The sequence below is a fragment of the Abramis brama genome (genome assembly GCF_963993115.1).
Source record: "Abramis brama genome assembly, chromosome: 5".
NCBI classification, from domain to species: domain Eukaryota; kingdom Metazoa; phylum Chordata; class Actinopteri; order Cypriniformes; family Leuciscidae; genus Abramis; species Abramis brama.
Genome location: NC_139967.1, coordinates 38,530,383 through 38,543,952, shown reverse-complemented (window position 1 = coordinate 38,543,952; position 13,570 = coordinate 38,530,383). Strand labels below are relative to the sequence as shown.

The 13,570-nt window shown below is 38.8% G+C and overlaps 1 protein-coding gene across 13 annotated transcripts in view; it reads left to right on the top strand.

Moving 5' to 3' along the window:
- mast4 (microtubule associated serine/threonine kinase family member 4) overlaps positions 1-11,744 on the top strand; it is a 141,195-nt gene extending 129,451 nt beyond the window's left edge. For 5 of the 13 annotated variants that reach the window (XM_084115362.1, XM_084115356.1, XM_084115365.1 and 2 more), the window contains 11 exons: positions 512-613; positions 1,156-1,281; positions 1,699-1,811; positions 2,783-2,904; positions 3,190-3,407; positions 4,477-4,674; positions 5,585-5,811; positions 5,985-6,107; positions 6,201-6,337; positions 6,884-7,089; positions 7,314-11,739. In XM_084115362.1, the coding sequence (XP_083971488.1) occupies positions 512-613; positions 1,156-1,281; positions 1,699-1,811; positions 2,783-2,904; positions 3,190-3,407; positions 4,477-4,674; positions 5,585-5,811; positions 5,985-6,107; positions 6,201-6,337; positions 6,884-7,089; positions 7,314-11,287 (5,546 nt within the window). In that variant the 3' untranslated portion in view covers positions 11,288-11,739. Of the gene's footprint in view, positions 1-511; positions 614-1,155; positions 1,282-1,698; positions 1,812-2,782; positions 2,905-3,189; positions 3,408-4,476; positions 4,675-5,584; positions 5,812-5,984; positions 6,108-6,200; positions 6,338-6,883; positions 7,090-7,313 lie in introns of all 13 variants that reach the window. The other 8 variants (XM_084115361.1, XM_084115366.1, XM_084115358.1 and 5 more) reach the window with 4 other exon arrangements.
- The last annotated feature ends 1,826 nt before the right edge of the window (positions 11,745-13,570 follow it).

Here is a 13,570-nt window from a genome sequence, read left to right as displayed (position 1 = left end):
CAGTGCTTCTGGGTTGTACGTCAGAACGTTCTAACATGCAACCCAGAAGGTTTTTTTGCGTACAAAAAGTATTCTCGTCGCTTGATAAACTTAAGGTTGAGCCACTGTAGTCACTTGGACTATTTTAACAATGTCTAATATCGAACGCATATCGATTACTTAGCAGCCTATGAAGGAATGAGCCAGCTCTCAGATTTCATCAAAAATATCTTAATTTGTGTTCCGAAGATGAACTTAAGTCTTGCGGGGTTGGAAAAACATGAGGGTGAGTAATTACTGACAGAATTTTCATTTTTTGGTGAACTAACCATTTAAAGTGGATACTAGGATGGTTTATGTATGCCTGTTTATATGCCATTTTTATGCATTTTAATAATCGCATTTCATTCATATGTAAATATATTCTCTGTATTCATTAGTCTGGTGCTGTGCATGAGTGTGTTACAGTGGAGGCCCAAAAAAGTCAATTTATTTAGTCAATGAGGATGAAACTGTTTGCTTCTTGTCTTAGATGAAATAAACTGGCCGGAGGGAGAGGAAGCTCCACCAGCTGATTCTCAGGAGCTGATCACCCTACTGCTCAGACAGAACCCTCTGGAGCGCCTTGGCACTGGTAAGGGTACAAAATACTTGCAACAATACTTGCCAAGCACCAAAAGTGAGAAAAAATTGCTTTTGGCAAGTAAATAAAATGTCTAATTGGCCATTAAGGTATTTTGGATATTTGTGTGTTGCATGGTTAAAATGCAATGTAAAAACACATACAAAATAAATGAATATTCCATGTAAAAGAAAATTAATAAAGAAACACAATTTGAATTTACATATAATTATTTATTGTTTGGCCCTTCATAATATATGAATATATGATTAATAATATAATATATATATATAAATAAATAAATAATATATAAATAATATATGATTTGGCCCTATATAATATTTGGCCATTAAAACAGACGTCGTCTCACTTACAATTCACTCACAGGCATAATCCATAATCTCTTTGATATTGCTTATGTGCACCCACCCATTATAAAAAAAGCTAAATCCACCGGGAATTAGCTTGGGTGTTGCTTCATCGCTTCATGCCTTTTTAGGACATGATAAGACTATTAAGTTTTTCTTAAATTTGTTTGGATGTATATCTTTAAGCAGGCGGGGCGTATGAGGTCAAGCACCACCAGTTCTTTCACAGTCTGGACTGGAACAGCCTGCTGAGGCAGAAGGCAGAGTTCATCCCCCAGCTGGAGTCTGAGGATGACACTAGCTACTTTGACAGTGAGTGACAGCAGGAGTGAAGTCATTGTCCTTCATGGTCCATGCAGGCAGATCAGATGTTCCCAAACTGATAGATTGCTCACATATTAGTAAAGCACAGTTGGTTGATGATATGATTCTTGGTCATTTGTTTGGAGAAATTTAAAAAATTTGCTCTAGCTTAGTGCTTTAGACTCTTCATTGTCAAATTGTTTGCATGTTATGAAATAAATATAGATTTAGGTAAACATGCTGTTTCTTCTCCTTCAGAAGTTGTTCTGTGTATTGTATTATTCATGACCAAGCTAGATGACAGAATGTTCATTTTTCAGTGAACTTCACTTTAAAATGTTGAATATGTTTTAATGTCTTAAAATAACTGACATGAGAGCATCCTAACATCACAGCCCAATGTGACATTTTATTTTTCAATCGCAGCACGATCTGATAGGTACCATCACTTAGAAACTGAGGAGGAGGACGATACCAATGACGAAGATTTCAATGTGGAACTGCGGCAGTTTTCTTCATCTTCGCACCGATTCTCCAAAGTGAGTTCTCTCTCTCTCTCTCTTTCCTCACATACACTTGTTTAATTCATGCAGTGCAGAATGATTCTGCTGAGAAGAGTCCTGTTCGGTGGATGCATTATGTGTTTGCATTTTGCAAGTTTTAATAAAGATGCCTAACGATGTGGCCAACACTGTCTCTGGGATAAAGCTCAGCTCATAGATTTACATACATTTGCATTTGATATAGGGATATATTTTTGTAGGTCAGGGAACAATATCACACACAACAAATACCCGTGCACATTCTTGTTCTCGGGCATGCAAGGCTTTGGTGCATTGCAGTATGAGGTGCTTCCAGAATCTATCATGCTTGCAGTAAAGATATCGGGTGAAGGCTGTGTTTTATAGTGTTAGACCAGTGGTTCTCAACAGTGGTTCTCAAAAATAAAAAAGGAAAATATGTATTTTTTGCATTTTTATTAAGTCAGATTTAAAAAAAAGAAAAATAATAATAATATTATTTATATAATTTGTATTAATAATAATAATCATTTTAAATAGTGAGATGGTTTTAAAATGTAACATTTTATTTAAATCTTAAAGAACATTCTTTGTCATGCATTTTAGGCATCTGATAATTGAATTGACTGTTTTGTACTAAATTTGAACAATGTGATTTGTATACAAAAGTAAGCATGAAGCTGCATCTCTTACCTCAACCTAAACTTAACCCTCAGTGGGGTGTGAGAAGATTGGACAAAATTAGATTGTCCAAATTCGTATGAATTTGCCACCAATGTGGCTTGGCAAAGTTACCCATCTAGCAATGACCCAGAACACCCTAGGAACAACCTAGCTGTAACCTAGAAACCAACAGAAACATTTCAAGTTAAATTTTACATTTATGTGCTTCAGGATTCAGTATTATTGTCTCATGCCTATGTTTACTCAGAGATCTAATGGAGTCTATTGGTGCTTATATATGCTGTTTGTTTGTGTGTGTGTGGTAGGTTTACAGTAGTCTGGATCTGTCTCGAGGACAGCTGGAGGAGAAAGGAGAACAGACAGAGAAGACAACAGACAGTCCTCTCACTGTTGACTCACTGAGCTGGACTCCAGACTTCACTGAGATGTATGTTACCCACAAACCCTTTCCATAAAAAGGCTCAGATCCCAACTAAATGTGAAAAATCTGAAATTAAGACCTCATCATAGAATATATGCACCTCTATACTCACATGCCACTTGACACAGTTTTTGTTTAGATAATATTTATTATTCAGTTAATAATTTATTTTGACATTTAACATTTAATATGCAACAAACCAGCTACCATGTTCTTGAAACCACCATCAAGTTTGTAGATCGTGATTTTTCCAGGTGGATCATATAGGTTCTTCTTGTTTCTCTTCTCCAGTCCCTCTCTCTCTCATTCTTCTGACACTGAGAGCACCAGCTTGAGCAGATGCTCTGGTCTTCTCCCTAAGTTTGCCATCTCAGCAGAAGTGGAGGATGGTGAGGGCTCCCTGTCTCTGGAAGACCCCAGTAAAGTGACCTTCAGTATTGGGGAATTGCCTCAGGATGAGCCTGATCCCACCACACCCTGTAGCACCATCAGTAACTCCACCCTCTCAGGTACAGGGGGGATTGATAGGAGATGTGGCTGTATACTGTATGCATCAAACTTGCTCCACAAAAAAATGTTGTTACACTTTATTGTGATGGTTCACTTTAGACATTCTACTGACCATAATTAACTTTGCAAATACATGTCAATTAACACTCATTATAGTATAGCAGACTATATTAGACTGTTAGGTTAGGTGTTAGAGTTCAGGTTAGTAGACTAAGTTGGCATGGTACTTGCAAAGTTAGTTATAATCAGTAGAATGTCTGTTGTGGGACTATCAAAATAAAGTTTTTGCAGATATTTAGTAGACAGTCTACAAAAATCTAATGACTGGTAGTTCACATGCAGTTGCAAAGTTACTTAGTAGAATGTCTAAATGGACCATCAAAAGTAAGTGTTACCAAATATACAATTTTGTCTGGGGTCTCAAGAGACTGTATTTTATGTGGATTTTTTTTTTCTTCTACATCAAGTTTTTTCTATGCTGCAACTGACCCCCAGTTGACCTGAAACAATGTGATTTGTTTGTGATCAAATTGATAGCTTCAATAATATCTACTGGGTATTGATCAGGTCAAAGGGACGTTTAAAAAATATTCAAAGGGAAATAATAAGTAAATTGTATTATAATTACTACACTTAAGGTATGTTTTCACAGCAATTATGTACTAAAAACAGAATTGTTCATGTACAGACCACAACGTTTTTAAAAACGATCCCCATTCACACGGATCCATGAAAACAAATAAATACGCTGTATTATTCTGACAGCCCAGTAGTTGGCTGTCAATTTAAGCACTACGCGCCTATAGACTGAACATGTAATACGCATGCGCATGACATATTTTTTACGTATGATGTATTTGTAGTATACATGCAGACAATAACTTGTACCGCTTTCAAAATTTGCATCTTCAGGCCCCCAAAACGCCATTGTTGTGTAAATGAATTTGAGAGCAGATTAACAAATTGTGCAAAATTAGTGGGAATGCTCTGGAAATAGTGTCTGGTCTGTTTAGTGTATTTCTCTACTTATTATATATCTCTACTCTTAAACTTTATTTTTTTGAGTAGGCAGTTTCTCCGAGCACCTGGATCAGGTGTCGTCACAGGGAGGTGGAGGGGAGAGTCTGGACAGCTCCTGTAAGCCCTCCTCAGACACAGGCTCCTTCCTGACTGCTTCCAAACCTGAGACAGCGGACAAACAGTTTGCAGTTAGCAAAGTGCCAAAATCAGTATCTACCAGTGCCCTGTCACTCATGATCCCTGGAGGTGAGTGTATGTGCATGCTGGAAGAACATGTGTTGTGTGGATGTGTATGTGATTGGGGTGTCTTTGCATGTGTGGCAAAGTGTTATTGTCCATGTTAGGGATTCCCAACATTTTTGTCATATTTTTGTTAGTTATTTCCTACTTACTGCATTTTTCATGTAAGAACTACATGAGAAAGGAATGTAGTGAGGAATGTACTCCCTTTTGTTGCCAGCTATTTTGACGATAATGGCTGTATGTTGAGTTATTTTCAGAGGACAGTAAATATATACTGCTATACAAGCAGCACAATGACTACTCTAAAATATATACAAGTTTCATGTCTGTAGTATTGTCCCTTGAGAAGATGTACTAAAATGTTTGCTGAAATGTGAGGGGTGTACTCACTTTTGTGAGATTTTTATGAAATAATGTTCTTTAAATTCTGGAAAAACAATTGGTTTTATATTTTATAATAATAAGAAATGATTCTTGAGCACCAAATCAGCATATTAGAATGATTTCTGAAGGATCATGTGATACTGAAAAAAGGTCTAATGGCTGCTGATAATTCAGTGTTGCCATCACAAGAATAAATTACATTTTAGTTATTTTAAATTGGAAAAATATTTTGCAAAATTATTGTTTTTACTTTATTTTTGATCGAATAAATGCAGCCTTGATAAGAATAAGAGACTTCAAAATTATTTAATAAAATCTTACCAACAGTAGTGTAAAGGTTACCTTAATATCTTATTGAATAAAATAAATGTAATCTATTTGCTGCACTTTATGCTAATGTATAGTAAAGTTAACTTAACAAGTCCACTGTTCAGTCTATAATAAAAGAAAGGTGGTTACTTGCTTATGCACATTGCCAGGTTATTTATTGATTTATTAATGTATGATTTGGCCTCTCTTTTTCCCCCAGATGTTTTTGGTGTGTCACCATTAGCAAGCCCCATTTCTCCATACTCACTGTCATCAGACCCATCCTCTAGAGACTCCTCCCCCAGCCGAGATTCTCCACTTAGCAGTGTCAGCAGTCGTCAGCCAATCATCATCCACAGCTCAGGGAAGAAGTTTGGCTTCACTCTGCGAGCGATTCGGGTCTATGCCTGTGACAGTGACGTTTATACGGTTTATCACATGGTCTGGGTAAGTGTGGGTGGCATCTCAATAAAAACCAAACAGCTGACAACATGTATTCTTGCTTGCTGAGGTTGTGGCTTGTTAGGGCAAAAAGAAATTAACATGGCAAAGATTTTTCATTAATCATTTTACTGCATTACACATAATTAAGACTTTTTTTCTTTTTTGGGGGGGAATAGAATGTAGAGGATGGTGGTCCTGCTCACATGGCTGGTCTTAAGGCTGGAGACCTGATCACTCATGTGAATGGAGAAACAGTTCACGGGCTGCTTCACACTGAGGTGGTGGAACTACTGCTGAAGGTGCGTAAACCATGTTACAACCACAACAATATTTTCACTGCTTATTTTTTCACTTTGTGTTACAGTAAGTGACACTTACATTTTGTTTTGTAGAGTGGAAGTAAAGTAGCTATATCCACGACCCCTTTTGAAAACACTTCTATCAAAACTGGTCCAGCTCGAAGAAATAGTTACAGAAGCAAAATGGTGAGAAGAACCAAGAAACCCAAGAAAGAGAAAACCCAAGAAAGGTAAGAAAACAGGAATATCACTATTTTAGGTTTTACAATTGTCTGTTTACATAATCACATAAATTTGCATAAGCTACCTACACAGTAGCAAGATCCCCCCACTTCCAATAGATGGAGCTGTTGTTGCAATTTTTTTGTAATGTACACTCATTGACTGTGCTTAGAATGGAAAATTTGTGTACTTACTACTGCATACAATGCATTCTGTATATTGCCTAATAGTTTTAATGTGTTTTTTTGTTTGTTTTTTTTACCATAGGCAATATGTAATTATAACCATTTCAGTTGTTTATCAGATGTTATGTTAAAACATATATTGCCAAATGACCTTAGTATTGGCAAGTGTAATTCTGTAGCATTCTTCTTGCAAAGAAGAAATAAAATATAAATAAAAAAATTAAATAACTTTTGATATTTTTAGTGCATTGCATTATGAAATATAGTATTCCATTGAGTGTGCTTTCAATATATACTGTACATTCTTGCAAATGTATGCATATTGTATACTGCAAAATGTCATTCTGAATATTCCAATTGTTTTTTCAGTCACGCTTTTTTCCTCTCCAGGCGGCGTTCTGTATTCAAACGCTTTGCCATGCAGCCCTCTCCACTTTTACACACCAGTCGCAGTTTCTCCTCGCTGAACCGCTCTCTGTCTTCAGGAGAGAGTCTGCCTGGATCTCCCACACACAGCCTCTCACCACGTTCCCCAACAGCTGCCTTTCGCGCAACACCTGACTTCAGCCAGTCAGGTTTGTGTCTTGCATTACCTAGACACTGTTTCTATTAAAAGAACATATTTCAATATCATGTTTCATATCACATTAAGGGAGGTAAATATTTGCTGCTTTAGTGCTCTTTGCATTTCCTGTTAAGTTCAGTGTGGAATTATATTGGGATTGAAAGTCATTTTTAAAAAAAGAATGTTGGCACTGTATATTATCTTTATATGTTAGCTTTCCACTCTTTGTTATAGGTGGAACTTCATCACAGAGTAGCTCCCCCAGTTCCAGTGCACCTAACTCACCAGCAGGCTCTGGCCACATCCGACCCAGCACTCTGCATGGCCTGGGTCCCAAACTACCTGGACGGCTCCGTCAGGGCCGACGTAAATCGGCAGGGAGCATTCCCCTCTCACCATTAGCTCGCACACCCTCCCCTACCCCTCAGCCTCAGCCAACTTCTCCTCAGCGGTCGCCATCTCCCTTGCTGACTCACACTGTAGGAAGCTCCAAAACTTCTCAGGCCTTCCCTACCAAAATGCACTCACCCCCCACTATTGTACGCCATATGGTGCGACCGAAAAGCGCAGAGCCTCCTCGGTCCCCACTCCTGAAGCGAGTCCAATCCGAGGAGAAGCTCTCCCCTTCTTATGCTGGTGACAAAAAACATTTATGCACCCGAAAGCACAGTTTGGAGGTCACCCAAGAGGAGTCTCAAGGGGAGGCCTCATCTAGAGGGGAGTATACCCCACCATGCATAGAGGACAGCACTTCTTGTGAGCCACACACCATTACTCGGGTGAGACCTGCTGAGCAGGGTTGCCTAAAGCGGGCTGTCACTCGTAAAGTTGGCCGACAGGAGTCAGTAGAGGAGCTAGATAGGGAGAAGCTGAAGGCCAAAGTGGTGGTAAAGAGGCAGGACTGGGCTGAGAGACGGGAGTCTACTCAAAAACAAGACATCATGCAAGATGTGGAAGGTGCTGCTGCTGAAGAAAAGGAGTGGGGTGTCCCAACACGTCCCAGTATGAGAACCCAGGTTTCTGAATCTGGATCCTTGGACAAGTCTACAAATGCTACTTTAAAGGATGTCCTCTACAAAAAACTAAACCCAAGAGTCTGTGAGAGCATAGCGGAGTCTGTCACCAGTGGGGACTGTGTATCACTTTTAAGTGAGAATATGAGGTCACCATGTCAATCAGAGCGACAAATGTCTTGGTCAATGAAGGAAGGTAATAAACCAGAGAGGTTAGATTTCAAAGCCTCCAACATGGAGTTTGCCAGGAAGAGGCAGTCCTTTGAGGAGAGGGAGGACTCCTTATGTCGAATATCTTCTGGTGTTCATGAAAGCATTCATTTCAACACCACCAGGTCCAAAAGTCTTCAGCTGGATTCTGCGTTGGCTTTAGAACATGTTAAAGGGGGCATGTGCAACATCCATGGCACTTCTGAAACTTTGGCCCCTAAGCATTTTAGTGGGAGAGGGGAGAGTGCGGTAGAAAAACTTCAGATGATCGCTTCTGATGGTCCTATCAGGAAGACCTCCTCAGAGTACAAATTGGAGGGACGGCTTGTTTCCTCTTTAAAGCCACTAGAGGGCACCTTGGACATTGGTCTGCTATCTGGACCTCGTGTATCCAAGACTGACACATGTCTTTCCAAAATGGCAGAAAGCCATGGTGAAAATGCTTTATTAGCAGAGGATCTATGTATAAAACAGCCAATTCAACAGAAAACCGCAGAAAAACAGAAAGGTCCACAGACAGGGATGCCCGGGACACTTAACCATAAAGACAATGTGTATTTGAGCAGTAAAACCATTACAAAAGAAGAGTCATTTGCCAATAAGGACTGTAGAATAAATCCATCTTGTAATGAGGCCCTGCACGATAGAAATAAAGTTGATGGAATGAAGTTGCAGATTACAAACAGTAAACTAGAGTCCATAGACACAAGTGTAAGATCTGAGAATAGGCTAAAGACAGCTCAGGAGATGAGGGCTGCACGACACAGCGCTCACTTTGCATGTGGGAAAACGCCCTCCATCAGGGAAGTCAGCAATGAAGACCAGGAAGATGACATAGAAAATATAGAGGAGACCTCTCCAAAGCAAAATGAAACTCAACAGATACTTACTAAAGCCATTGAACCTGACAAGTCCCTAACGTCTTCTGCTGTTATTGCCCAACTCAACTCTGTCCAGCAAACCCAAGAAGCACATTCTGGCAAAAATAATAGTAGGCTGAGTGAGACACCAACCAGTTTTCCCAGTTCAGCATTGTCTACTGAGAAGAATATCATAAATAATGACAAACCAGCCAATATAACATACACCTCAGTGATAAAACAGATCCATCCATCGAAAGAAGTTACAGACAACACAGTTGCAATATCAAGCCCAAACTTGGCTGCAACCAAGACTCTGATAGATAGAAAGAATAAAGCTGGTAGCACCAAAGACTTTTCTGACCTCAATCCAGAGCGTCTTCAAGATTTGAAGGAAAGCAAATTATCTACCAGAGTAAAAAGTTTAGACAAAAGCGTAGAGTCTGCAATCAGAGACCGAAGTGGTTGTACGCCAACCTCGGCTGCTGACTCAAGGCAGGCTAAACCCGAGATATGTGTCAAAGAAACAGCATCTACCCCACAGAGTCTATCTTTAGCTTCTTCAGTCACAATATCCATTGTGTCTTCTGTCTCAGCACTAGCAGATACACCTGAGGCCCCTATTATTAAAAGTTCATTGTCTCCCAAGCCTACCCTTCAAAGAAAAGCCACTCCATCCACAATTGCCAACCCACTGAAGTCCATGCCTGCTACTGATTCAAAATCCCAGGCCTGTGCAGTCACCACCCCACAATTTTCTGGGTTGGCTGTAGTAAAAACTACCACCATCCAACCTCCACAGTCTGATCAGACGTGTGCCAAAAATGGACAAACATCAAGTAATTCTGATCAACTCTCCAGACAAATCTCAGACAGAACACAAAATTCTGATGTGTCAAGTGGTAGCAGAGAATTCAATGTGCAAACCCATCAGTCTCAACTGGCCTTAAACAAAAATCAACATGCAGACAAGGTAAATACGAAGGAGGCAAGTAGCCAATTAAATGTGACGGTAAAGGATCGTAAAACATTGCCAGCATGTGGAGACAAAATGGACTTGAGTGATAGAATAGCCCTTAAAAAGGACTTCAAATGCAGTGTGACTGAAAAGATTACCTGTGTCCCTAACCCTAACTCGTCAGGCAAAGCTGAAGTTTCAAAAAACTGTGAAAAGCAAGAAGCCATCTTCAGAAGCCAAGTAAACATGAATTTCACATCAAAGGACACAGGTGCAAGCCCACCAAAGACTAGAAGTTCTGACACTTCAAAAAAAGACACTGTGCATGTGCAATCCACAATGAAAACGGAAGAAAAGCAGAAATTCAAGAGTGTTCTTGGCATAGACACCCAGAAGGTTGATAAGCAAGTTATGGACATGTCCACGACAGAGACAAGTCCAGCACTGACTGAAATAAAACAGACGCAACCACCTGGTAGTGCTATATTAAAACAAACACCTTTGAGTTCCAAAAACAAGCCCAGAGTAGACTCTCCACTTGTTACGCAATCTATTGGAAAGGCAGTTGAAGAGAAGGGAAAGCAGGAAAACAGAGCACAGCTACAGCCCATTGTCAAGGACAACATAGTAAATCCAAAGGATCTAAGAGTGTCAGTCTTGTCTACGCCTAAATCCCAGCCTCAGAAAGAGACCCGCCCTGGTTCTCAAGGTGGATCCGTGCTAGTGTTGCCAGTACCCACTGTTAAAATACATGTGTCTAGTGGGCCTCCTTCTGGTAAGGGTAGCGCTGCTACAGTTGAAACATTTGGACCTTCCTCAAAGGAACAAGTAAAGTCCAGAATTGATGTTCCAAGATCAGAGTCTCTCGAGGGTTTCAGCACAAGTGATCCCATAGGGAAGACTATAACTGCTATATCCAGTCCTGACCCTAAACATGGCACCAGTGAGTCAAAGGTGTCTGACAAACAGATTTTATCCAACCGAAAAGAGCAAGTAGAAAAGAAGAGAAAGGAACCCACTCAAGATGTATTGTCCGCACCCAAAAATAATCGTAAAGACTCATCAAGAGGCATGCCTTTGGCGAAGGATAGTACTACTCTTGAAAAAGATTCAGTCCGTTCTAAACAAACAAAGGATCCGCCACGTGGTTCAACTTGTAAAAAGTGATGTATTGTATTGTAGTTGCCAAGCGTATGGAATTTTAAAAGAACCGAGGATGTAAACTTAATTTTTGTCTATATGTAATATCTTTAAGCCTTCCTATCCGAGGACCGGTGAAGCTGTTACTTTAGGTTTTCATGAGAAACCAGAGAAATTTATTTGTTTGTTTGTTTTGTGATCTATAATGCTTCGTTAATATTATGTCTAAAAAAAAGTGTAGTCTGAATGTTGACATGTTTTGCTGCTGATTTGTGGTCACGTTTTAGATCTTGCAAAAGCGCCAAAAGTAGACATTGTGTTGTGTTGCAGTGTGATGTAACAAGTGGCGTGTGCAATAACTGTGGAGGCGGAGTATGGATGCCTTTTTTAAGGCTTAAATTAACTGTGCCAATCGTGGAGTATAATTATACCAAACAAAAAGCACCTTGAATTTAGAGCTGAAGGTGCATGTTAACTGACTGTGTAAAAAAAAAAAAAAAAAAAAAAAAAAAGGCTTCACGCTCATTCAAGCTAGCGTTATGTATTTACTGGTTTTTGATGTATTTAAAAACCACTAGGAAAGTATATGTAGCAATGGTGCTATTAATATGGCTTACACTCTGCAAGTTGAACAGATCACTACAATTTCTTTGTACAACAACTTTTTTTGTTTTGTGTTTTTTTTTTTTTTTTTTTTTTTTTTTTTTGACCTTATCAGCAAAGTTTTGTTTTGGGTAGTGGTGCACAGAGGGAATGCACTTTGTCCTGTGCTTCTCACCTGGAACTATTTTATATTGGAATCATCTTGTGGTTCTGGAATCGTAGTGGAAGGGGCCTTAGAGTTTTTTGGGGAAATATGACTTGCTGTTCTTAGCAGGTCATGGTGAAATTCACATTCCTTTCCCATGCATTTCTACGAATTAATTGTTATGCAATATATTGTAAATACTGCAGCATTAATTGTACAGAGGGGTCGGTTGAAAATGAGTGTTGTATGTTTTATATGTATATATTTTGCTAAGTCATATGTTTGTATACTGTACTCAATGTTAGTCGCTAGTGATGTCATCTGCTCAGTAATTGTGCTGATATTGAGTCTAAACTAGCAGAATAATCATAGTCTCAATCTGAAACAAAGTGTACTTGAAGTTGCACTGAGGAATGTTGGGGTTAACCACATGCATTTTCAGATATGTGTTTTTAGTGACACAGCAGAGTTCTCTTAATGTTCGTACTTGATGCCGCTTGAAGTCATGCATTTACATTAAAAAAGGGACAAGGCAGATGCAGAACATTATATAAAAGGCAAGTTTCAGAAACTAAAGGATTACCCCATGATTAAGATTTGCTACCATGTAGATTATATACACTCTGTTTTTCAAAAAATGAAAAATGTCAAGCTTTTAGGGCTAACATTTCCCATTTGGCATACAAGAACATGATGTACTTCCCCTGGTTTGGTTAAAAGGGCTTATACAGGGATAATCAAATGTGCTTTAGCAACATGACATTGTGCTACAGTATGTCAGGGCTTGTGGTAAAATATCCAATCAGTTTCTAACATATTCATATGCAAAGTACAACACTTAGAAATGGGGATTGTATAATACTGAACTAAATGCATTTTTGCTATTAACATCTCGTGCAGTAGGACTGATAAGTGCATTTCCTGTACTTTTACCTTCGAGACTTTTCAAAGCTCTCTTTACGTTTTCTTCGTTACCAAACATTTAAAAGCATATTTGTCATTAGTCACGCTTGATTTGATCTTTAGGCAGTTGCATAGTGACCACTGAAGGTTAGCATCAGAATAGAGGAGTGGGTGAATCGTTGTGTCTTTTGATATTTGGTCTTAACTTTAAACCTGCTGTAGCTCACGTACCAACTTAAAGCAAAGCAACTGTATATCTAGGTCCATTTTAGTATACTTGTATTGTGAAACATCTAGGCTATATTACAGTTTGATATTGAAGTATTTGCAATTAATGTTTTATGTAAACAGAGCATATATATATATACATATATGAGCTGGACACACAAATGTGCATAATTACCTAAATAACAGAATACACAATGTAAAGAGAATCTAATAAAGTAGCCAATTCGAAGTTGATTGTAGAGATTTTAAACCATATTAGCACACTGAAGTTTCTGTTCCTCATAGACTTTACAAATGTAGTGTAGGAGGTCTGAAGAGATACAAGGCACCTTAAGATTAAAAACACAACGCTTATTGGGATTTTGAGGATAACATAATATTAACTTTAATTATAATGATAAAATGTGAATGTTTTATAGGACATATGCATT